A 26,250-nucleotide genomic window follows, 5' to 3' on the forward strand; every position below is an offset into this window, starting at 1 on the left:
CTTGCCTGAGGAAGGCCATTATTTTAGCACCAATATGCCTTGTGAGCATTTTCTTTCCTTGTTTATACAGTACTGCTATGAACCAGGCACGTTTTTTCCTCTGTACCACTGCAGCTGCCGTTCCATACGGACCACGGTGGCCTCTGTGTAAACATTAGCCAGCTTTAAGTGGAAGACAATGAGGAAATGACAGGACAATGGGGGGGCTACATTTGAAGACATCCAAGGATGGATTTCCAGATGAAACGGAGAGATGACATCATGGCAAAATCAGCTAGTAGGAACATGGAGAGAGAGGCCTGGTAATGCAACACCATACATAAACAGTGGACAGCTGTATTTATAGGAGATTGTCTCATGGTTCTATCTGCCTGCATAAATCCTATTATCTGATTTGTAGCCTTTCCCCTGCCCAACACCCAGCAAGAGATGAGCAGCTTTGGCTTATGAAGCCTTATCAAGACACTCAAGAGCTGTGCAGTTATTACTATTGCTGTGAAATTAGTCGACATTAGATGAAAACTGCACCTCCATGCTTGATTAGACATTACCTCATAATGATCAGACCAAGCCAAATGACAGTTTGTGTGTGTATATGTGTGTCTGATTTAGTGAAAATTATAGACAGCTGCCGGGTATTACACAGGCTTACTACCATGTTGTCACTGGACCTCACAGCGGGGGGCTATGTAAAACCTGGCAACTGCATTTTCATGTTAACACACATTTCTAAATTATATTGGATTGAGGCTGTAGGCCTATTTCAGAAACCAGGATAACATGTTTTGCCTCCCATGGGTCATAAAAGAGAGGAGAGGTCCAGATGGTAGTGGGGTGCACCTGCTACAACTGGGCTCTAAATATTGGAGTTTGACACCACTTGACTCTGATGCAGATATGAACAAAGCAGCAATTTGACTGAGAGGAAACTCGCACACTGCTGTTTCAGCTAAACTCATAAACATAGCAAAACTAAGTGAAAGTAGAGATCACTCACATATCTCCTCAGCTTTTTCTCCGGAGGTGACTTCCTCAGCCAGCCTTGGAAGATGATTTCACCGCCGCTCATATTTGCCAGGGTGTGCTGTCTCTTCTTGCTCTACAACTGCCGTCTGTCACTAGAACATGACGGCTCCTGATCGCTTGTCTGTTCAAAGTGCTGTCGGCGTTTGGCTCTCAGTGCTGGTGCAGTCCGCTCGCTCCATTTGATACAAATCAAAGTAGTGCTGTTCGGGGACGTTGCCAGTCGTTCCTGGTGGAACCTGCGCAACGACCGCCCCGCAAAGCCACACTTGGGGAGGAAAGATAGAAAGGCGCAACTCGACTCTTGGGGATTTACGCACGGCCCAGCTGACGAGGAGCCGCGGGGAAACTCAACTGATGCAGGGTGAGGAAGTATCGTAGAGTGTCTGCAGTTTGTTTTCCCAACTCATACCACGCCCACCGAGCCGAGAGAGGGATGGGCTGCGCTGGGATGAACAGGATGGAAGCACGGCCGGCCACAAAGTAGCTCCAAGATCCCAAAAGGAGTGTAAATAATTGAGGAACCGATCGATTTGTGATATACCATCTTTAAGGTTCACAAAAAACAAATGTTTGTTTTATTTCGAATACGGAAACGAATCTGATTGCACATTATTACATCAAAAGAGTTTTGAATGCCTAACCAAATAGTTAAGTATCAGTAACAGCTAACATATTGTAACGGTGATATGTGTTTGAAACAAAAGGTCAAAGAGTCAGAAGCTGCTGTTATTGTCTGAGTGAATTATTTGATCCACTGGATGGCCTGGGAAAAAGCACCATCTAGTGGAAATACTGTCAGTTGCTTTGGAAAAAAAGTAATATTTTTTTTTATTTGGAAGTTTATGCATGTATAAAAAAGGTACTTACATTTTACTTAACACTTCCCTGATATGTGGTGAAAAATATACTTCATTAAGAATTTCTTATTGTTGGGAAATAATTTACAGTTGATTACAAATTAATTCCATATTAACAGTCATTTCAAATACCAATGGTCATTGTTTTTATATTTCAGGAGCAGATACATTATAAATAAAATAAATAATGATATCTAAATACCAATAAACCAAAAAATAACTATGACAAGCAAGTATAAGTTAAAATCATTTTTATTTGTCGTTAGGCAGACAACCAATCCTGTCATTACAATCTCTACAAGGCTGAAACTGTTTCATAGAACACATGAATGTGAAAACCTAGGGAAGGGGATCACATCTTTGATGTTGTCAACACCGAGGATGCATTGCAAGTATCTCTCAAATCCCATTCCAAATCCACCATGAGGCACGGAGCCAAAACGCCTCAAATCCAGATACCTGCAAATAAATAAAATGTCATTACAGTTCTTTGGTGTGTATGGGTGTTTCTTTTAGAATGTTGTTAATATAAATGTGTTTTTTTTACCAGCTGTAGGTGTCTTCTAATCCAGCCCTGGAAAAAAATACACGTAGGGTTAATGTCAGATGTAATTTAGTTTTCATACAACGTGACATGGGTGGTGAGTCAGGGATAATAAAAAACATATATAGATTATAGTGTCTTTAAGGGCTGTCATGATATCCAAATGATCATGTCCGAGTTGTTGCACAAAAAAATGCTTTACAGCCACTGCAGCACAGAGGCCAGCTAGCAGTGTGACACTACTGGGATAATGCTTGATCTCAATTGAAATACAAATACATTTGACGCAACTATGCGAATATTGGGAATGCCATTGCCATGAGGCTTCTAATAAACCTGGAGTTCATGTACATACTGTTGGAGCCGAGCTCTCAGCAGATCCAGCCTCTCCTCCCTCAGCGAGCCCCCACAGAGCTCTCCAACTCCTGGCACAAGAAGGTCCAATGCAGCTGCCTGCACACAAACAGCAGTCAGCGCAGAAATGCAAATCACTGCGATAACCCAAGGGACAATACAAGGTTGGAACGCAGCGGTTAAATCATTGATTGGCTTTGTGTTTTTCACATCAGAACTACGTCTTACTGTATGCTCAGGATGATCCTGGTTGTCTCTTGCATAAAAAGGCTTGAGATCATAAGGATAATCAGTGACGAACACTGGAATGTTGCCGCAATGTTTCACCAGGTACTTCTCGTGTTCTGTCTGAAGGTCACAGCCCCACTGTGGAAAAGAAGAGCTCAGTGGAATGATAGTATCAAATATACAGATGTAGATATGAAGTATGCTCATCAAGGAGAGCATAATTATGTTGCGCTTACGTCTGTTGGGAAGGCAAAATTCTCAGAGCTGCGGTTTAGGATGTCGATAGCCTCACTGTAGGTAATCCTAAAAGTAGATTTAGATACTGTTGATTAAATGCCTTAGACTTTATTCTTTAGCTGATATAACTTCCATGTTTAAAATAACAAAGACTTACGTGGGGAATCTGTTTTTCAGCATAGCTTCTACAATTTCCTGTAATTGAGATTATAATACAGTGAGATGCAGTTGTGTCTGGTTGGTATAAGGAGCTAGGTTATGTAGCCAAGTTCAATAAGTGTCCTTCAGGACTCACCCTGTGTCCAGGAGTCACATGCTTGTGAAACAAATCCACATCCTCAGCGCAGTGAGCAAAGACATGCTCCGTGGCAGATCTGAACATGCCCTCCATGACCTGTGAGCGGGGCCGGTTTAATAATTAAAGCATTTCTGAATAACTGCGCATAAGGGCAACTTTAAAAGTCACAAAAGGCAAGTGTAAAGTTTAAACTTCAGCAGACGTAAATGGATGTGGTGTGACATAGGTTCACGTCATCCAAAATCCTCATGTTTAAGCATTAGCCAGTCTGTGACGACTATGATTCATAAAAAAGTCACGGGAAAGAGTAAAGGTTACTTCTCTCCTTCATAAAAGTGGTCCCCCCCCTTTCAGATAAAATAAGATGACGCATTATAAAACTTTGCCCAAAACAAATATCAATGCAGTTCAAATCCAAGGAGTTTATTTTTTATAACATGCTTGATTGAATAGAAAAAATGTGCTTTTGGAAAGGAAAGAAATCACTCTGTTGTACGCACCGCAATATGTAAAGTGAAAAACAGATAACACAGAGCAAAGTATTTGAGGACCGTGACAGTGTACCTTGGTGAGATCCTCTAAGGACTGAGCGAAGGAGACCTCGGCCTCCACCATGTAAAACTCAGCCAGGTGCCGTCTGCTCTGGGAGTTCTCAGCACGAAAAGTTGGCCCAAATGTGTAAACCTTAGAAAAAGCCCTGGAAAAAATATAAGTGACATGGCATAATTAGAAAAGCTCTTCAGTGCTAAAGTGTATCTCTTACTTTCTGAGGTGGAACGTACAAGCAGGTGGATGTGATCACCAGACGATAAATCCATATCGTTTATCTCACCCTGACATCAGTTCCAAGTGAAGCTGACCAGACACAGTGAGGAAGGCTGGGACAGAGAAGAAGTGCTCTTCTTCTTCATAGCCTGAGGGCTAGGAATCAAATCAGAGGATTTTGATGTTTAAACAATATCATTAATACTTATGTTCACATCAGGGCTTTGATTCACAATTGCACACTGGAGGTGACAACACATACGATATAAGACTAATAGGATACACAGAAAGCTAAATTACAGACATGTTCATAATATTTCATTATTCATAAAATAATATTTCACACTAAAAATTACCATTTGAGTAAATATCAATTAACCCATGTCACTTTTAAATCTCGAATAAATCTCACTACTTCCCCAAACAAATGCATTTTCACAAAAGAATAATAAATTCACTTCATACTTGCACAAACGAGAAGCATGCTTGGACAAATGTAAGACATTTGATGTGAAAGTGCTTTAAATAATTCGGACTTTGAGAAAATACTCCTAATTTCTATAAATCATAGATGCCTGCCCAAGTGTTTTTATTCTTGCGAGAAAATTAAAAAAACATTTTTTTTTAATTCAGGGTCACACAGGGTGAGGAATTGATACACACTTTTACTTTAAAAACATTTAAAACACATCTAGTAGATACTAACCTCAATTTTGAAGAGCTCCCCTGCCCCTTCACAGTCATTTGAGGTGATGACTGGAGTGTGAATCTGCAAAAAGCCATTTTCCTGGAAAACAAAATATATACAAATAAACACATGCAGTCTTACTGCGTTCTATTAAAAACTCATCCACTGATGGTCTCACCTTGAAATACAAGTGAACAGCTGTAGTGGCCTCACTTCGTATTCTCAACAGGGAGCTAAAGGCATTTGTTCTACACCTGAGATGAGGAAACTGTCGAATATACTCAAGGCCGTGTCGTTCTTTGATTTTGAATGGAAACTCCTGAAGCAAAAAGACAAAGCAACACAATGCTGTTACATTTCCTTTACAATGAACAGATAGTTATAACATAGATTAAGTTTAATTTCAAGCTAGCACATTAAGCCATCAAAGTGTGTGTGTGGTATTTAAGAAAACTTACCAAAGGGTTGCATTCTCCTACGATACGAATTTGCTCTGCTTCCAGTTCAACTGGCTGTTTTTGGTTTGGGCTTTTCTTAAGAGTACCGGTGACTTCAACAGCACTTCCAAATGTGAGCAACCTTTGTATTAGGAGAAGAAAATGGAAGATTATAATTGTATAACTGCACCCTATATACCTGAAACTACATTGTCAATGATTAAGTAAAGGAAGTAAAACTGAAGGGCTTACGGATCATTCAGCTCTGAACTGGCGACGACCTGCAGTGATTGCAAAGAGCTTCCATCGTTCACATGCAGGAAGAGATGTGACTTCTGAGCTCTAACAGAGCGAACCCATCCCTACAAGTAAAACAAATAAAGAATAACCAGTGCATTCTGGTAATACAGAAGAAAATAAATTTTTGTTTGCAAGTTAAATTCATAAACCCTAATGTTGGTTATTTCATATTTTTACCCCTAATATTTCTCAACTTAATGTCAACTACATGTATAATGTGATATCAATATGCAGTTATACTAGAAGTGTCCTTTGTCATAGTTTAGACACTAGCTAGAATTCCAGTGAATTTTTAAAAGCATATATTTTACTGGACGGTTGTTTAGCATATACATGCAGTTTTTAGTACGTTATGTACGTTTAGAGTTATGTGTATCCTTGAATTATTAGCAAATAAAACTGCAAGCTTTTTAAGTTATTGAAAGGATTAGGCTATTGTATAACTATTTTAACACACAATATTGGGCGCATGAGATATTGCTTTTTTCTTTCTTTCATATTAAATTATAGCCCTATGTGCTTAAACACTTATTGTAGTATTATGTATCTAACAAAACAATTACCAGAGGAGCAACATTTGGTATTTGAACCCGCACACACATGCAGTGTAAAAACTATGTTTTATATGGAGGACATTTTGAATAACGCAAAGTCTTTCCCAAATTTTCAAAAATTCTGACTTTGACTCCATATCCTTTCACCAAGTATATCAATAACATAACACTTAAGAAAAATCACAATACATGTTGTGATATGTTCTGTAATACACATTTGCGAGAAATTGCTTAGTAAATAAATGTAACTAAATAATATAAAGAACATTAAGGTTTATTATAAGGTAATATGTATTAAATTCAGTGAAAATTCATGATAATAAAGTCACGTCAGTTTGGGTAAACTGCATGCTACTGGAGGATAATTGTTAGCACAGATTAGCAGAACATATCGTGTGATAAAAACATGCGTGAATATTACCTGTACTTTGACATTAGCTCCCAACTCAACACCTGAAAGTGCTTCGGACACCCTTAGTTTTGCTGGTGTTTTCTTACAATAATGTCGAATACTTAACAATATTCCCCGAGATACTGAGGTGGTTGTGGCAACAGATAGCGTTTTAGCTGCAGCTTGTAACATCGTAACAAACGCTGCACTTTGAGACACAAGCATCCGCTAAAAGCACAACATGTTGCGACAACTTAAAGGTTAAAAAAACATCAATTTTAACGGTATTTTTTAACGTTTTTCTAACACTTGACTTTCAAGTTGTGTCACTTGTGTGGCAGAGACACACTTCCTGTTTGGGTCTTTCACCATTCGTCTAATTCAGTCACGTGGATTACGGTAACCCAATCAGATAGCGATGTCTCACAGCAGTCATTTTATTGCTCCAGGGATTTGTAGTGTTCTTCTGAGTCAATAGATGTCTTGTTAAAATCCATGTAAGATCCTATGCCTTAATATAATTATCATGGATGTTAGAAGTTTAGGACAACAATTTATTTATTTCTATTCAATTTCTTATGAGTCTGTAAATACCGGCTACACATTTCAGGTATTATTATAATTTTAATGGAAAAGCAGAATTCAGATGATGCAATCAAATTTACGAACTAGAAGTTATACATAAATAAAATCGATTTTAAAAAGCATTACAAAAACATGGTGAGTTCAGTTATTCAGTAAATTAGGCTGAATATAACCTCAGAAAACGACACAAAAATCTAAATATTATACATTTCTGTTCCCTGCTTTTTAAAAAGCATTTACATATCAATATCCCAGTTGCTGTCCATCAGCAGTAGATGGGTCATTCCAGAATTGGAGGACATTTCATGTCCCCCATATAAAAAATCTAATAATCCATGCCCAAAAAGCTAAGACATGCACTTGTTGTGTTAAATATACTTGTCTTGAGACAAGATGCATATAAAGTTGTAGAAAAAGTGGTTTCAAAATATTATTTAAAATATCAAATAGCTCTCGAACACCCCCTAAAATTGCCCTTTTCTCTTGTCCCAGCTTCTTGGTGACCAACTTGCATGTCAAATATAACATTTAAAATAGGGTTTTTACTTACTTTTTTGGTATTATTCTATTGATATATGTGTCTTGTAATGGTAAAATCAATTTGTTAAATCATAAACACATTTTAAATAACAGTAATTTTGCACAGAAGGTGTGTCCCTCAACATGCGCGCAACCCTGTTACCGAAACCTTTTTAGCTTGGCAGAGGAAGTGAAAAAACTGTTTGTCGCATGACACAGTGGAAAGGACATCAGCAAGCCATGTGCTACTACCATGGGTAGACCAAAACTAAGTCCTCTCTTTTATTTGTAATATATTTCCAATCTTGTCACTCTTGAAGGAGTGTGGCACTCATACAAACGCAACCCTGTTACTCAAATTATGAGACTAAAACAAATTAATTTCAAATGTATCTTTCTTTAGTTAAATATCTAAGTGTGTCCATTCCTTGACAATAGCATTACATTGTGCAGCTAGCATTAATTCCTGAGGTAAAAGCTAAAATTAGCATTGATTTTCAACCCTGTTACTTGCAACCCTGTTACTATAATTAGAGTAACAGGGTTAATTCTTCATTGGAAAATATACATTTGATGCCTTAGCTGGGCAAATCACTTTTTTTGATGGTTTATTATCTGTTTTTCCTAAATACATAACAAAAAATAATAAAATGAAAGGTTCATTTTTCAAAAATGTTGGTGTCTAAATTGTCCTCCAATTCTGGAATGACCCAGATACAATAGTGATTCATTTGTTTTAAGGCAAGCAATGTTTCTTGATTCAGCTTTTATGTGCGCAGCGCCACTTGCTTGGAACAGTCTACAGCTAAAATTGAAACTGAGCAATTTTATTCCTCTGAATGTTTTTAAAGCTAGGCTAAGTTAAATGCTTTTTGATACCATGGGTATTTGTAAATGTCGATAACTATGTAAATGTAGCCTGTAAATATAATGTATGATGTCCTCTATTGTTTTATGTTACATTACATGTCAGTTGTTAGACGCTTTTATCCATATGTTTCATGTGGAACCTATTTGCTGCAGGTCTCCCTTGAAAAAGAGATCTATGATCTCAAGGGACCAATCTGGTTAAATAAAGGTTTGAAATGAAATGAAAGAATGTAAAATTGTGACAAATATCCTGATCTAAATACATATTTTCAGAAACACTGATCACAATCCAAATGACCATCCACCAGTGTCATTTTCTACATACAGTGGAACACATAATATATATTTTGAACACCAAAGCGTAACACATGGAGAGATTCAAAAGTGTAATGAAGCAAGCAGAACAGCTATTACAACCACATGGAAATCCTCTTTAATCTTCCATGATGTATCTGCCGTCAGTGTGAGGTCCATTTGTGCGTAAACCTCGTTAATCCAATACCCAGAACGACACTGGGTCTATTCCCACCATTTGCTGCTGGGGTAAATCAGATCATGCCAGCAATGTAATAAGATGCCATGGACAATTATTCACCTGGACTCGCCTGTCAGCTCTGGAGCCCCTGGTCTGGGACTGCCAGCAAACACAGAGCTGGATGTCTCCACCTCCGGCTGCTTATGACACATCATCATTAAACCCAACATGATGCATCTGAAAAGTCAGCGGGGTCATTGATATTAATTATCTCCTGCGTGGATGGAGCAATTATGCACATGGTCTCATCTTAATGGGTAGCAGAACAAATCTATTTTCCAATTCATTGAGTACAAAATACAATCGGGAATTAGTAGAGGTCATGATGTCTGTATCACATGTTTCTTTGTCTTGAAAGTTCAAGATGAAAGATGGTGACTATCAGACCTTTTGATACAACAATCAGGAAACAGTTATCTTTAATTTACTGCAATAAAACAACAAGCCTTTGACGGATAGAATAGGTTAAAATATACATTAAAAATACCCACTTTTTAAGGAAATGTGTCGATATTTTGTGTATAATCTGATTAATTGTTATACTGCTAAAATCTGCTTTCCTGCCGTTCCTCCATCATAACGAGCAATATATTACTTTACCACAAGGTGGTGCTGTAGCTCTATGACACAATTCACTCCTTTGAAATCCCCATCGACTACAGATTTATTCATTTACCCCTGAGTTTCCTCCAATATATTATTCATTTGCAGCTCCAAGGTCTACTCAAATGGAAACAAGCTGGCTTTGTTATGTTCTCTCTGCAGTTCTATCAAGAATAATGCAAAGGACCTGCTCGATTTCATTGGCAGCAGGTGGTCCAGTGCAGCAGTAAATTCAGGTAGCATCTAGGAACTATTTCCTACATCAACAGGAGCAGCAAGGTTGAGATCCCCATAGTGTTTATCTATAACCTGATTTGTATGTTTCCCTTTTTTTAAGGCTTGACACATTCAGTTACATCCTGCATGTGGGAGTGATGCTTGATTGCATATTGCACGTGTTTACATATCCACAGACAAACTCCCAGGAACCACATGCAACAAACAGTATGTCTGAATACAAATCTGTAAAACGTCTAAAATAACGAAGTGTCATCCTGATAACATTCTCCGATAACAACCAAGAAGAGAAGTCAAATGGTACTTGCAATGGGAGATATAGCTCTCTGTTCTTGGAGCCTCTACAGGTAGAATAGATGTTTGGCAGTGTCCTGACAACCTTATTTGGGCTTAACAACTTGTTAAAATCAATACCCGATTAGTCAGCAAAACAAAGGATTTTGCTGTAAAAGCTTGGATCTAAGGAGGATCACTGAACTTAAAGGGCAAGTGCATCCTCTGCTCTCAGCAGGCCCCCCCGGTCCACCCACGACAGCACCGTATCGACAGCATCTCCTGCACCTTCCACACTCCTTCATCAACGCCTCCAAATATTCTGCATTCTCAAATGAAAAGGTGCATTGATTTTATGTTACATGGCTCGTTAAGTGCTGATTAGACCATTATAGTGATGTGATTTCAGGGAATGGGTTTGGGTGACAGGCGGCCAAAAACAAATCAAAAGGAACTAACAACCCTTACTGAAAGAGATTTGGGCCGCTGCACTGCTTCACCTACGACTCTGCAGTTAATATCAGAGTCTTGTGTTTGTGTGGGTTGATATCTAATGGACCAGCTTCAATAGTCTAGAGAAAATATCCATTAACAGTGCTCAAGACTTTTACTGTTTGGAAATGATGATGATGTTGAACCAGTACAGGCAAATATGTTTTACTTTGTATATTTTTTTAAATGTTTGGATTGTTAGTCAAAATAAAAATAAAAAAGTGATTTTCCCATTGATCTCCTGAAAATGTTCAATATTTAATGTCATTTAAGTGGCTAACTGTATTGATTGTAACACTAACTGTCAGATAAATCAATAATGAAAGTGGTCATTGGTTGGAACCATTATTTGTACAGATTAATTTGCAGGGCACTCAATAATATATATTTGTTTTTCACTCTGATTGGAAAATTGCAAAAAAATTACAAATGCTTGTTCGAAAATAAGGTTGACAAGTTACGGAGCAAAAGTCACATTCCTAAAAGTGCTTCACAAAGGCGGCACAATAAAAAGAAAAAAATCTAGTATCTCATATCAACATAGTGAATAAAAGGTAAGAATTGGAGAAGATTGTTTTTGAAGGAAATAATAATAGTTAAAAGTAAAAAAATATATATATAAGCAAAGGAGCTCTGATAAAAGCACGTTTTGAGAAGAAACTAAAAAGTGATCACTGTCCCAGTCAACCTGATCTCCAGAGTCTTGGGGCTCTTGTTTAGTATTCAGCCTCTGGAACAGACAAAAGACCTCCTGTAAGCTCAGGATATTGAAGTCTTAAAGTACTGATAGGTCAGATACACATCAGGGAGAGAGGGCATAAAGAGCCTTAAAGGTAATCGGTCAAATCTGAAAATCTATTCTGTACATACCATAGCCAATGTACAGAAGCTAAAAGAGAAGTGATGTGTTTAGATCTTTTGGATAAAGCAGGTTCTTTGATTACAAGCCTAGCCGCTCAACTCTGTACAGTCTGGAGTCTATAAAACGATGATTAATGTTCCCCAAAGGAAGCTTGTATGGAAGAAATAAACTTGGTCCCAAAGCCGATCCCTGAGGCACACCATATTTAACAGAAAGTAAATGAAGAGACACAGAGGGCGTGTTTGAAATTGCACATTACATACTCAGTCTGTATGTCCTGTATACTGCCTACTAAATTAAGAATACCATTACCAGCAGACTGTTCATTGGTTTTTCTACAGTGCATTTTAAATGTGAGCTCCAGTGTTTTTCCTCTTAACTGTACCTTAACCGCCGCACTCACCATCATTCGTAATTATTTTATCCTACAGTAAATTATTAAAACCGTCTGCCTTGAAGTCCATCATTGGACAGTCTGAAGAGTTGCAGTGCATTTTGGTATGGTTGAATATGTTCAGAAAGCTAATTTCTCATAGTCAAAATGTCTTACTAGTCTGATTAACATCCAATCATTTCTCACGTACATGATTTACGTACTATGATGGAACGCACTACATACTCAATTTAGCCTCATACTTTGTATGAATAGAAGGCTATGGTTGTATGCTAACACAGCTAGAACATCCTATTCGACAGGAAGGTGAAACCCAGTGTGAGGCTGTTCCAGATATCCCCAGCCAGGGCCTCAGTCAGTCTAACAGGATGCTGTGATCGATTGCGCGAAATGCTGCGCTAAGGTCCAGGTGTACAAGGACTGAGCACATGCCATCATCAACAGCCATTACATTGTTGTTGGTAACCTTGAGGATGGCAGTGCTGAGATACAGAAAAAATGTGTTTGTTATTCATTGCAGAGAGAAATCTCTTGGACACTATTTCTTTTCTAGAAATGTTGATATTAAAGATAACTTGGAATAATCCTGATCAATAGTTTTAAGGACAAGAGGGATCCAGCCCAGGTTTTTTCTCGCATTGATTACACAAGCAATTTTAAAAACAATTCTGAGATACAGCCATTTGACAAGGAACGGTTCAAATCTGAAAGCAGACAGAGCACAAAAGATTCCTATACTTTTAATACATTGTTGGTATTACCTCAAGACGGCTAGAGGACAATCTTAACAATACTGTTTTAAAAAGTTCTGACAATATGATGGGATGAAACTGGTTCAAATTACTCACTTTATCAGTAAAATAATTGTAATGTTTTAAATGAGGAAACATGTTGATTCAGTCCATTTAATGAATGCTGTTATTTCCAAATAAGGGTTTCATGTTAGTTAATACACCTTTTACAAATCAGTCCTTAAACTGCTAACTAAGGACAACATGTAGTTTTAGTTTAACCCGATATCTGTTAGTTAGCCTGAATTATTTAAGCTTCCATCAAAAACAGGGCACTGAAAATACCGTTCACAACTTCAGAGTCAATCAAAACACAGTGACAGATTTGGGGTATTTTGTCATGCTTCAATTTCACACAGAAAGGATCTCCCTTCATGTGCTGAGGAGATAGAGTCATACTATTCAGAGCAACTATATATAATATCACAGCTTCAACCTTAAAAATGTCACAACAGTTTGGCACCTGAACCCTTTCCTTTCTTCCACTGGATGCAGTCAAAGACAAGACTCTCCTGAGTTGACTAAGAATAGATGATGAAACACAGTGATATCAAACCATTGTACCTCATCACCACACAGTGTAATTTCCCTCTGCACACACACAGGCCACAGTCAAATGAAAGAATTCATCCTAGTCTTCACTTTGTCCTTTGCAGCAGCTTCACTTGTCACTGACGTCTTTAGGAGGTTACAGTGTGGGCTTTATTTCCTCGGGTTCTTTCATTTAATGTCCAGTAATGATTAAGCTTTCATATCCTAATTTACAAAATCATTTGCACAAATTATCCTAAACTCTTTATTGTTATGCAAGAATTATAGTTATATCGAGGTCGCCCATATAAAAATGCAATTTATTTTCTTTCCTTGAAAGGCGTACATGTAGAATACACGTTTACAATCAGCATCTGTTGCTTACTTGTTGTTGTCAATATTAAACATGAAATCCCTAGAAATGACCTGTTCAAAAAACACCTTAAAGACTTTGAAATTGTATTTTTCTCTACATCGTGCTTTGCCGGTCTGGGTCTGGAATACCACTGAGATTAGTTTGAAAACATTCAGCTCATAATATTTTTTCATTAAAATGTCCTTATGTCATATATTTCCAGAGGCCTGGCGAGGGGAAATGCCTGCCATGGGATTTTCATGATCTGTCGCTCCACTTGAAGATTTTACAACTCTTTCAGGACATTTTTAACTGCCTTACATTGCTGACACTGCTGTGAAGTGCACCTTATCTGAACCACATATATCGTTTTTACCTCCGCCAGTAAGGTTACGTGTATCACACCCATCAGTCTTTCTTGAATGTCGCTCTGTATGTCTCTCTGAATGTGCTAATACTGCTATAATTGTTTTTGTGCTGAATAATCAAAAATAACCTGCTTTTTAGTAACTGACAGATAAATAATTCTGCTTTCTATTGAGTACGTTTCATTGAATTAACAGCCTGTCCCATTTCAAGAATGCCATTAGAATTATCAACAATTTACTTACCGCCAAACTACAAATTAGCAGTGAGAGCTGCTCTTTTCTATTTGCGTTGGAGCATTCCTACAGCCCTATCATTACTGTGTCCTTCCCCTGCTGATTTATCTCATTTACCTCCCCTGTTTAAGCAGGAACGCTCTGATGATAAGTGAATGATAACTAGTTACATCCCTGATGACAAAACACTATTGCTGTGGAACAAAAAGAACACATTGGCCTTGACACACAGTGTTATTTAAATTGGGAAACGTCAGGAGATCCAGTTTGACATGCACTTCTCTGTAGACAAGGATTTCTGAGACATGTATGTGTAATCACAAAAGAGCAGAAGCTACTGGTGGGATACACCTGGGGCAGTGTCTTTGTCAAGGGCAGTTTGAAAAATAATGTCATGTTCTAAAAATTCAGCTTGTACTGAATCACATTTGTATGTGTCCTTCTGCTGTCCCACTCTGAAGATATGTCATTAAATCTAATTGAAAAGCAGTCTCCCCTTCCTTATAAAGACAATAATCTCTTTCATTAGATGCGAGTGTTGTCTCAGCAGACCTCCAACCATAAATCTATGACTAATTGCTTTAGTTTATTCAGACACACCAACTACCCTCTAATTAGCCAAACAATGAATGGGGATGTCTTAGGTGTCCATGTGGGCACTCGCTTACTGCATCAAACTGAAGATATGGGTATTCAACCAAAGTATTTTTAATGTTTCAGTGTATTTATGAAAACAAAGGCCTCGGCCCATATGCTGTTGTGTTAATTATAGAACAATTAGGACCGGCCTGCACTATCCCTCAAAACTAAGGAGCCGTATTTAAACGTCTACAGCTGAGAACTGCAAATTGTGTGAACATAATGACAAAATATCACACTGAAAAAACCTTGGGAGGATATCTTTTTTTAAAACAAAATTATTTAAAAGACTATTTCTATTGTTACAGCATAACCCTGTCCCTCCAGCTGCATCTGATTATTTCATGCAGTCAATTCCCATCCAAGCACCTTTGTGGTGCAGCCACAGAGACTGAAATATCATCTTTGGTTTTATTTGATAAAACAAAACATGCGGTGTTAGCTGGGAGCTGGCAGGCAGTATAGCTGCGCTACTCCTGAAACATAATGTCATGATGAAAAGAGCTAGTGTTCAACGAGCTCTGTTTTCTGATCAAACTCTTCTGAGAGCAAATTATATTTTTTAAATGTCAACTGTCATTTATCTATTTCTTTATTTCACAAAATATTTCCTATTGTTCCCGTCAGGTCGTTAATGTTTATTATTCAAGCTGAAAAAAAAAAAATCTGAACCGGCTGCTGCTCTTGAAAGTTACTTCTTCTTCCTTCCATGTAGGACGTTTTATGCATATTTAATTATTTTTGACAGCATCCCCCATCCCCAATAAAAGCTGTATTTGCTGCACTGGGACGTCACTTATCAAAGCTGAGAGCTATTACTTTTCTTTCCCATTGTTTAACTGCTGCCAACAATCAGCGGCTTTGTATTGAAGTGACTTAAAAAGATGTATATTATAATTCTTTTTTTTCATTTTGCAAGTGCGGTAGCCAAATCAACGCCGCAGTGAAAGCTAGTGTGCATTAGAATTATCATTTTTATTCTGCTCCACTGCATGCACATGTACTGGTCTGACGTTTCTTGCCAATAAACAATGGATTTGCAAATGTAGAACAATAGTGTATAAAACTCCACTTAAGCCAGGAGGGATCATAGGAATGTGAGTCATCCAATAAAAGGGGTTTTGTTTGTGTCTGTCTTTGTGTTAAATCCAAATGAGATTCAGTATGTCAAACAACTGCAGCATTCAAGCTCTTCCAAAAGGAACTTTTAAATAGGAAGTGACTATGAAAACCTGAGGTTAAATATGTTTTGCCCTGACAGCAATAGTCATTGTGTTTTCATGCTTTGCCAGCGGTGTGGTGGTGTGTGTCAGTCGGTGTCTGGGGGGCAATTATATCAGTTTTTTTGGTTGGAAAAAATATGAAAGAAGACAAATCCTTCTGGGAAATATGCAACAAAAAAAAAAATCTCCACAAGTTAAAAGCATTTGGATTGGCAGGCTTATTTGTATGGGTAAATAAAATGAGAGGCCAGCCGTGTCCTGATCCAGATGCACAACGTGGAAATACATTTCCCAAGGCTGATCTACATAATAGTATTCATAATGGGCACAGAGGTTCTGTAACCAAAATAATTCTGTCAGGCCATCTTCAGGCTTTGTATGTCAGACTGAAAACACACACAGCTGCAGGATTCTACGAGGACAAAGGAAACAAACTCTCTGCTGTATTTCTGAAGTCCTTTGGAAAGGCTTGGTTCAGACTGAAGCACATACATTCTATGGTCTAAAGCAATACCAATCACACAGTGTTTTATCTAATCACTACCTCTCAGATGTACCTATTGTCGACCATCGAAAACTCAGAAGTTCCTTAGAAAGTACATTTGAAAAATTAAATGTTTTGAATTTAACTTTATTTCAACATGTTTTTGCGATAAAGTTTACAGAAGGTGCAGGCGGGTTGGCAACGGAGTTGTATTACAGATGTCACTGCCAACACGAATATATATGTTTTTAGTTATAGTGCCAAAGGCTATAAGAATATGCCTGTGGCAATGAGCACTTTGGGGATTTTGCCCCACTCCAGAAGGGGGGGGGGGGGGGGGGGCAATCTATGCTTCACTATATTGCCACGCATCATAAATTATAACATTTTCCACATTATGAAAGGTAACGTATTACATTTATGAAGTCCTGCACTTCCCTTACGGTTCTTTATTAAAAACTCTTTGCAGTTGAGACAAGCTTGCACAAACTGACTCAATTATTTCTCCATGAAAGGTTTGTGACCCATTTTAAAATCCTTTTAAAGACAAATATGAGAAGAAAACTCACATTCAGAGCTTGTGCTGTAAATTAATACAATCCAGTCAGATTTGTTGTGGGCTGTAAGAAAGTACAGGGTCCGACAAGCTATTTATATTTGTCTCCCTCTCCTATGGCATATGCAGGCCCATTCACACCCTATCTCAGAATCTCCACCATAACTACCTTTAAAAAGTGCACCAGAGGGCTTAAAGAGAAGCCGCTAACACGGGGCTTGTTAGACCGACAGTAAAAGGAAAACATGTTTTTTACAGTAAGAACTAAAAACACAAGTACAGACATTAAAATGTGTAAAATATATCCCTTTGAAATCACCTCACTTCATATGAGGCTCATTCTCGGTAACAAAATAGCTTCAGTAATTTATACAAAGCTGACTAGAGGGGTTTGACATCCTTACAGACATGTAACCTTTTGACCTGAACAAAGCTGACTAATTTAAAGAATACACAACCTTTTATTCTGCTTTATATATTTTTAATACGGCCTGCTGTTAAATAGACTACTTTGCAGCATCTCAAGCCTATTAAATATACATGCCTTGTTTGAACTTGGACAACAGCAAATCTCGACTGAGGACAAACCCCGTCTGTGATCAACGTCTTCTCTCTTTCATCACACTCTCACATGATGGAGAGATGTGTTCAATCATCAAGTTTGTCTCCTAAATGTGATGGAAAAAAAATTCAAAGACACGTCTTTCCATATATTTGCTATTCATCACTGCTGTCGTGCTAAACAATGAGAACGGCCCCTGACTGGTGCTCACGTTATGGGCAGAAATCAATAACACCTATTTTTTCATGGACATAAAGTGCTACATGCTAAGCTGTCCTAAGATATTAAGCATTTGTTAACATTTCCAGACACTTGGTTTGTGTGGGTACTGATATTTGACTATGGAAAGATTTGACCTTAGGCATAATTAGCCTAATAAAAGCTTTAGATATGCTGTCAATATGATTTGCATAATGTGTGAAGGCAGTTTTATTCCAGAATGCAAGCGGTGAATAACTCCGCAGTGACATTTCTCGGGGTCCTTTGTTCACACCTGTCAGGGGAAATGTGACGGAGCCGGCAGCTGCAGCTGCGGCCCCCGCCTCCAGTGAGTCCATCAAGACCACCACGACCCCGCTGGAGTCCGCGCCACACCAACCACACACACACACGGACATACAAAATAGCAGAAAATAATTTCACCTTGTGTTGACAGATACATTTCTTACAGCGTCAATTCCAACATAATCCATTGCGATCAGAGTGAGACGAGAAAGATAATTGACAAGCTTCTCAGGTACACAAGGTGAGGCAGCTGAGGAGAAAACACGCTGCATTAATTTCAATCTCAAAACAGGAGTGTAAAAAAGATTTAAAAAAAAATGCAAATGACTTTTGTCACAATGTGTACTATTTTTGTAATGCATTCGCAAAAGAGGTACAAAACTAAAAAGTGTGATCCTCTGGCGATTACAGTGAATAACTTCCAGAAAGAAACTACAGACTGTGATGTTGGGGCTTTGATGTGACTTCACAGATTATCGACTAGCATAGCGATGTCTATCTCAGTGAAAATGACACACAAAACACTGAAAGCCATGTAATGAGCCACTCTCCTGCTAGAACAGAGGTCACCACTGTCAGGTTATGTTGCTCCAAAATGGGGGAGAGCAGGCTCTGTCACCGGGCTCTTAAGTCCCATTTTTGGAGAATAATGCCTCTCATATTACAGGCATGCAGCATTGTACTGCTTAAGGTGCTGGCACTGCACATTTTCCATTTTCCCTGCGCAGGTCAGTCGTATGAGAGGCAACGCTGGCCTTTGAATGAACTGTAGAAATATGACACTTTGGGAAACCATCACCTCAGTTTCATTTCCGAGGCTTGCACTTTTCCTAGTGCTTGTGTTGCTGCTGTGTTTTGTCATCACAGTGGGCATCCAAATGAGACCTGAACCGTGACGAGAAATTCAGCCTCACCTCTCTTTCTATGGCCAGTTGGTTTACCATTCCCTGCCCCATTAGCTTTTATGATTGGTCCACCATTTGCATAACTGGTTGTGAGGGGAATGTGGAGCTGAATGATTAAAGACAGAATCTGAGGCTGTCCTCTCCATCCAGGCATATGGTGTAATCAGACTATAGCTGTGGACCATCACACCAACCAGTTATGTTATAGCTGTTGGGAAAACAGGAACAAGTTTAGCCAGCCTGTGATGCTTAGAATTTTAATAGTGGGGAAAGGGGTTGCTTTTTTACCAACATCTTCGCTCATTTGCTCTGAAATAAATGCAACTCACAGACATGTAATGACTGTACCTTTTGACAAAGTTTGACAAAAAACGAGAAGCAACAGGTGTTTTATTTTAGAGGTTATTTTACAGACGATAATGTACATAATTCATTGAGGGAATGGATGGCTGGGCCTCAGGAGAAATCTACCTTTTGCTGATTTTAACAGCAAATACCTTTTTCAGTGTTTATCAAACACTAAGAGAGTTTAAATGATCAGTAAGGGGAAACAGATGGAGTGTGAAGGCAATAGGAAGATATCTCTTCGTATCAGACTCGTCGGCACAGGGAATGGGAAATAGTTCATGCATGAATCTCAGAGAAAAGTTTCTCCTGATGCTAAAACTATGTCCTCTCTCATGAATATCTGGAAATGGTTAGTCAAATATGAATGTAGCTGTAGGTGTTAAGTGAATATGAGATCAAATTTAAAGTTTGGCTGCATGCAACTGACTGTTACATCAAAACATGATTCTGTCTTATGTATTATGACAGGAACATCTTTTATTCACTCGTCTGTTTTGTGTGTACCGGTGTACAGGAACTATATTAAGATGAAAGAAAACGTGTTATTTGTAGCCATACTGATGTGATGCTTTTATTGACTGAAAGAGAAATTAAAAATAATTCTCACTACCCCGAAGACACATATAACAAAACAGTACATTTGCGAGGTTTTAATAAGGCGGTACATCAAAAGCTGTATGTATAAAGATCAATAATAATAAATAAAATAAAAAAATCAGCCATTACTTCCTCTGCTCTCTGGCACATACACTTCCCCTCACCCTCCTTTCATCCACTCACTGACAGAGCACGGTGCCGCTGTATGTGCAAAGTATCAGCATCACAGAACAGTCTGTTCTCAAGCAAAACATAACAGTTTCTGCAGAATGATATATTTTATTTATCCATAAATAACATGTTATTTGCACTAAACTAATTAGTGTGTGTAAAACATTTGGCTTAGTGAGCTATGTGAAAGGCTGTCGATGCTCCATAATTCCCAAAATAAATTGAGTCATACCAAATGCTGAACTTCATTGGACCTTACATAGAAAAAATGCCCTATTTTTGGCAACTTTAATTTACTGTTATTAAGACCCAATCAGAAGACTTCAGTCCTCCAGGCTAAAGGACATGTTGCCTCTGCAGTGGAATTCATTCTGCTCAGACTTTCTGTCCCCTGTTCAGAAATCCTCTTTACAGGAGTCATGAAAGAGATGAGCCACCTATTTGAAATGTACTTTACAAAATAACCTGTAAATTAGCTAAAGCAAATATTAGAGTCTGATCGTTCCTATGATGGATGAGAGATCAGCACAGAGATCAGCGGCATTATATTAATGCAAAGTGGAGAAGAACAAATGAGAGTACTGTCTGGTTGGGTAAAAAACCTCATGTTTTCTTCTGGGCACGGAACTCAGCACTGCATGCAGCGAGTGTAAATATCCCAGGATCCCTTGCTGCACCACATACTGGCAGCCAACTCCCCGCCTGCTAACAGGATTAGCCCCTGAGCTCCGATTGTTTCAACAAAGTTATCAAGTTCAAAAACACACCGTCTCCTGGTGGCTTTTGTAACATCAACGAATTGGACCTAGACATTGACAGGTTAATTAATAGGCAACAGCATCCCTCGAGGCAAATGCATTTACTCTAAAGATGTTTTTATTAAGTCTGTATTTCATGTAGTGGTGATCTAGCCACATGTTCGAGTCATGTGAGGATCTAATATATGTGAGTTTAACAGGTGCTAGTGCATGTTTAACTTAATAATGGCACATGGTGCAATACTGCATTATCATATTGCATTCAATTTGCCTCATTTAATTTTTATGAAATGTTAGGGTGAGAATTAATATGTACCGTAATAAACTTGAGGTGCAGATGAACATTAAAACGTGTCTGGAATTTCTTAACTGTATTAACCAGGGTTCCTTTTAGGACGCATTTATTGCCACTCGGGAAATAAAACGTAACAGAAGGCAACATTGATTTAAAGAATGGCTTGAATTAGTTAGGATAGGGCCATTACCAGAATGTTTATTGTTGTTAGAATCAAAATCCTTAACTGTGTGCATTTCATACATTTTTTGGAGTATTTTTATTTGGAATTTTCAGATAAAAACGATTCATAAAACCACACTTTCTAGGTTTTAGCATTTTTAGGACTTTAAAAAGATTAAAAGTGGCCCTATGCTCATTTTCAGGTTCATATTTTGTGCCTCTACTGTGACACGTTTACATGCTTTAATGTTCAAAAAGCTCTTTATTTTTCTCATACTGCCTGTGCTGCAGCGCCGCTTTTCACCCTCTGTCTGAAACCAGAGCTCAGTCTGCTCTGATTGGTTAGCTAGGCAGCCCTGTAGTGATTGGTCAACTGCTTAAAGATGTCCCACCCCATAGCCTATCATGTACAATGTGTTTGAGCGCTAGCCAATAGAAGCGTGAGTATTACATAGTGATGTCATTATGTTACAGAACTAAACAAAGGATTCCAATGGAGGCGTTTCGGAGGGGGGGGGACTTTGGGATTTTAGCCTTTGCCGACCATTTACATGAACAATAACCTATATAATACACTACAGGAAAGATAAAGCATTATAAGTTTCTTTTATACCAACTAAAGCCATATTTATGATTTAATCTTTCAATTCAATGTCTTTGGGACTTTGAGGGTCCGCGGGTACCCAGTTAACATTAACTGTGGTAATCAAGTGGCAGTAGGATAATCCCTCAGATATTTCTCTGCGTCTTAGTTTGAGATAAAGCTTTGAAAATATATGTTTCTGTAGTATGTAGAATATACAGCATACATAACAAAACACCAAAATTAAACACAAAATATTCCCTTTATTTTTTTTCTACCTTAAGACTACACAGGGTCACTGATGTAGCTCTAAGAGGTATCTACATTTGCATTTTATTTACAGCTTACTTGGATGTCTTCGTATTTACATGATCAAAGAGAAGCGCTAAAAACACAGTGTTGAGAACAAACTAAAACTCAAAATGAGTCCAAAACTTTAGAAAAAGATACAGTCTTATGACGCGACAGTTCTCAGTGCAATATTCCACAATGCAAATATCCTTCATTCATATAATGTTGAACATACATATTTTTTTGGAAACAAAACGTCACTGAATCAACCAGCAGCAGAACAAATAATAACGGTGTACTTTGTTTACAGACTGAGACACTCAATCATGCTCCCACCACCCCGTCCCCTACACACACAAATATTCTGATGGAAAATGACAAGAGAATCATAGTGTGTAGTGGATTGGCATAGTTCACAAAGTACCAGATGTAAAATCAATGTCACAATTTCCAAAATAGTCTTGATTCCTCTTGAGTAATGACATTTTCCGAATGAGCAGAATTGTCCTTTGCGGTTTCCACTGAGGAGGACACGGACAAATGGGAGCTAGAATGTGTCCATGCGGGTTATTTCCAAGGTTGGCGTGTATGGACGACCTTTAGTCTGTAAACGGCAACTAGTACACCTGCAGGTCTAACGCAGCCAGGGGACCAAGTGGAGTCTTATTCCGGAGAATGAAAGCACTCTGGATGCTGACCTGCGGGCAGCCCTTAGGGCAAAGGCAATTTGTTTCTTTCATCTCACCAACAGCACAACGTGAAGCCTCTCCCTCTCAGCAGCTAGTATGTTGATGTAGTACGCATCACTGATGACAATGGGTAGTCTTTATTTTTAAAAATATTCTCATCCCAAGCTTTACATGATTCGACTTTGTGTTGAGGAATACTGACTTAAGCTCATTCATAAACAAACACTGCCTTTCAAATGCAATTGAAGATCAGTCAAATGTAGTCGGTTTCATGAAACAGACAGTAACTGATTAAACTAAACCACCTTCCATAGTTTATTCCATGTGTTGAAACACCCTTAAGTATTGTTCAAGTACAACAATTAACAATAAAAGGGACAATAGTTCACATTATTTTTTAAATTCACATTTGTTATACTGTTAATTCATATAGCTATTTATAAAACAAAACTAAAATGTAATTCAAACCCATTCCTGTAAAATACCTTTTGTTGTTTAATACAGACATTAATTCCACAGTAGCTTCTTACAGGGATGGCTCTTAGCTATTTTTCATAATCGAGTTGTTTGACCACGGTCAAATAAAAGGGAGCAGAGAATAATTTATTCAATGTTTTCCTTTTTTTTTCCTATGACGAAAAAATTCCACTTAAAAAAATGAAATACACAGAAAATAAAAAGCGTGACCTCGTACCCCTGTGTTGGCCTTACTATACAATTGAAGCTTGATTAAGCAGTTTAGCTTGTTTTGTAGTTCATAAAGAAGGCATGGACATGCACAGTCAGGGAGCTTCAGATGAGTATCAATGGTCCTCTGAAAAAGTACGAGGCATCACACAAATGAAGGTGCTTTGACAAGTTCAGCTGGGGTTTTGATGAAGGGCTCTACCGCCAACAGAAATCTCTCTCATTATTTATGGATGACTGGGGCTATGAGGGGTTTCAAGTATAAAAAAGAAGTGATTAAAAGAGAAGGAATCTCCTTGGCTGAGGCAGAATGGAGCAAGCTTGTGAATAACAATCTGCAAGTCTGGCTGCAGAGTTAGCCGGTGAACATAATGCATTACCAATACTCCTCTCGGGTTTCTTTGAACAGAATCACCAACGGGGACGAGGAAATGGAGTCACAAAAATAAGTCACAGACATCGCAAATGTTCATCCTCTAGCAGCCGCACTTGGAGGGCAAAGACTGTTAAAGTATCTTCAAAAGGAGAAGGGCACTCTTCTATTAATACAGTGCAACTGATTGCAACCATGTTTTTTTCCTTTTTTTTCTCTTTTTACAGTATATTAAAAACCAAGTTGAGCACAGTCAAAGGAAAAAAACAAACTGGTGGTCATGTACACAACTGTCTTTGGCAAGAAGTCCCATGTCCTACATCTGAGACTGTGACTCTGGAGCCTCGTTTTCATGTCACCTTCGGCCCATTTCGCTCTGTCTCATGAAATGAATGTTGTTGACACTGTCTGCCAGCTCGGGGTACTGGTCCACTGACACCACGTAGTATCCGTCGTAGCCCTGCGCCTTGCCCGAGCCCAGGAGCTGCTGCTTCTCTCCCTCGGTCCAGGTGCGGGACCCCTCCTCTCCGTCCCTCAGTCTCTGGCGCTCCCGGGCCCACGCCTGGGCCACGGACCTCTGCCGGGCCAGCTCCAGCACGCGAGCTTTCTCCTCGTCCACGCTGCTGCCGTAACGCGTGTTCAAACACAGAGCGCCGTACTGCAGCTGGATGTCCGTGATGCGCCTAGTCCTGCCGTTCAGAACAGTGTTGACCTGAGACACGGTCACGTTGACGCCGGTCTCCAGCGTGCGCCGGCCCACCGTCATGCCGATGAGCGACAGGTCTCCCTCCACCGAGCCCAGTTTGATGAAGTAGTGCGTGTCCATCCCGGCGATAGTGAAGTGGAGCTCTTCCAGGTAGAAGGCGTCGTTCAGCACTGCTGCCATGCGCCGCCCGTCCTCATTGGCTAAACTGACGATATCTGTGCTGATGCGACCGTCTCGGATAGCGAATTTCACCCCCTTTCCGAAGATGGAGCCACCAGAGGCAAAGATCTTCTTGTCCTCTGTCTGAGGACATCCGGCACTTTTGGCTCTGTAGATCTGACCAAAACGCTCGAGCTTCACAAAGGCCTTCAGCTGCCTCTGAACTTCACACTGAACACCCAGCAAAGACTGCAAAACAAAGAGAACGCGGTTAGTCACGCAGACCCGCAGCATCTACATACACAGTGACATGCTTTGTCGTTCTGCTAGATATTTAATATCACACATTGTAACCTTTATTCAAGGGTGAGGGATTGGAGATGGGAATAACTGGCACTGTCGCTCTGTTTTTCAAAAGATAGATCTATTTTGCTTCATTAACACCTCAAACATTACATTTTCAAAAGCTATGATTATAATCCATTTTTTCTAACAGATATGACTAAGTGAGGTTGATTTGACACCTTTTGTAATATGTACATGTATTAATGTGATGGAAATGAACAAATAAAAGTGATTCATGTCTAACAAACTGTAAATCACAAGTAAGCATCAAAGGTTATAAGCAGACTGCATTAAGAACTAGTTTGAGAACGTTTTATCAAACATTCTTTAATTAAAGTATTTCGCTGTGGTCTAGAAATAAAACAACAAGGTGTCAAAACATTTGTTAACAATAAATTGAAGGGTGTCAAAATAAGGGCTCACAGGTTGTATAGATATAACACATCACACTGATCCCACATTCTCATTTGATTAAACATCTTTAAAACATGATGTTTTTAAATAATGATGATGGTGCTACACATATATTATCAACACCAAACAAACCCCTGCTGCTGTAACACTGTGAATATAGCCAACATAGTCAAGGTAGGGGCAGAGGTGTTTGTTAGCGAGTGCAAATCTTTCTGATCGTTTGTGACAGGCATGATATTTTCAAAAAGGGTGAAATAGCTGCGTTGTGACAGCCATGCTGTGCCAAATATGAAGCAGAAATCGGTTGCTAACTAGTGTGTATGGATATTTATTTTTATCTTTCCTTTAGGGAATCAACACTTTGTATAGATACCGCATTCCCTTGAGCCAAAATTAATACTTTGTCCTCATACTACTTGACAAGAGAAAGCTCCCCGGGAAGAAACAGAGACATTGAAACGAGGAAAGTGA

The 26,250-nt window shown here is 38.8% G+C and overlaps 3 protein-coding genes across 4 annotated transcripts in view; all 3 read right to left on the minus strand.

Annotated features, from left to right (window-relative positions):
- gab2 (GRB2-associated binding protein 2) overlaps window positions 1-1,615 on the minus strand; it is a 43,853-nt gene extending 42,238 nt beyond the window's left edge. The window contains exon 1 of one of the 2 annotated variants that reach the window (XM_034113089.1): window positions 998-1,615. In XM_034113089.1, the coding sequence (XP_033968980.1) occupies window positions 998-1,069 (72 nt within the window). In that variant the 5' untranslated portion in view covers window positions 1,070-1,615. The remainder of the gene's footprint in view (window positions 1-997) is intronic. The other variant, XM_034113090.1, reaches the window with a different exon arrangement.
- Window positions 1,616-2,117: 502 nt separating this feature from the next.
- On the minus strand, window positions 2,118-7,032 carry nars2 (asparaginyl-tRNA synthetase 2, mitochondrial). Its single transcript, XM_034113092.1, has 14 exons — window positions 6,710-7,032; window positions 5,687-5,796; window positions 5,456-5,576; window positions 5,176-5,316; window positions 5,016-5,096; window positions 4,377-4,465; window positions 4,109-4,241; window positions 3,542-3,640; window positions 3,404-3,441; window positions 3,246-3,312; window positions 3,010-3,147; window positions 2,783-2,880; window positions 2,431-2,457; window positions 2,118-2,342 (listed from the first exon to the last, which is right to left on the minus strand). Exons 1-14 carry the CDS (start codon window positions 6,902-6,904, stop codon window positions 2,198-2,200), a joined length of 1,482 nt encoding a protein of 493 aa, XP_033968983.1. The 5' UTR covers window positions 6,905-7,032; the 3' UTR covers window positions 2,118-2,197.
- A 15,326-nt stretch (window positions 7,033-22,358) lies between these two features.
- tenm4 (teneurin transmembrane protein 4) overlaps window positions 22,359-26,250 on the minus strand; it is a 147,531-nt gene continuing 143,639 nt past the window's right edge. The window contains exon 32 of the mRNA XM_034113348.1: window positions 22,359-25,269. Within this exon, the coding sequence (XP_033969239.1) occupies window positions 24,511-25,269 (759 nt within the window). The 3' untranslated portion in view covers window positions 22,359-24,510. The remainder of the gene's footprint in view (window positions 25,270-26,250) is intronic.

Source organism: Trematomus bernacchii, unplaced genomic scaffold, assembly GCF_902827165.1.
Source record: "Trematomus bernacchii unplaced genomic scaffold, fTreBer1.1, whole genome shotgun sequence".
NCBI classification, from domain to species: Eukaryota; Metazoa; Chordata; class Actinopteri; order Perciformes; family Nototheniidae; genus Trematomus; species Trematomus bernacchii.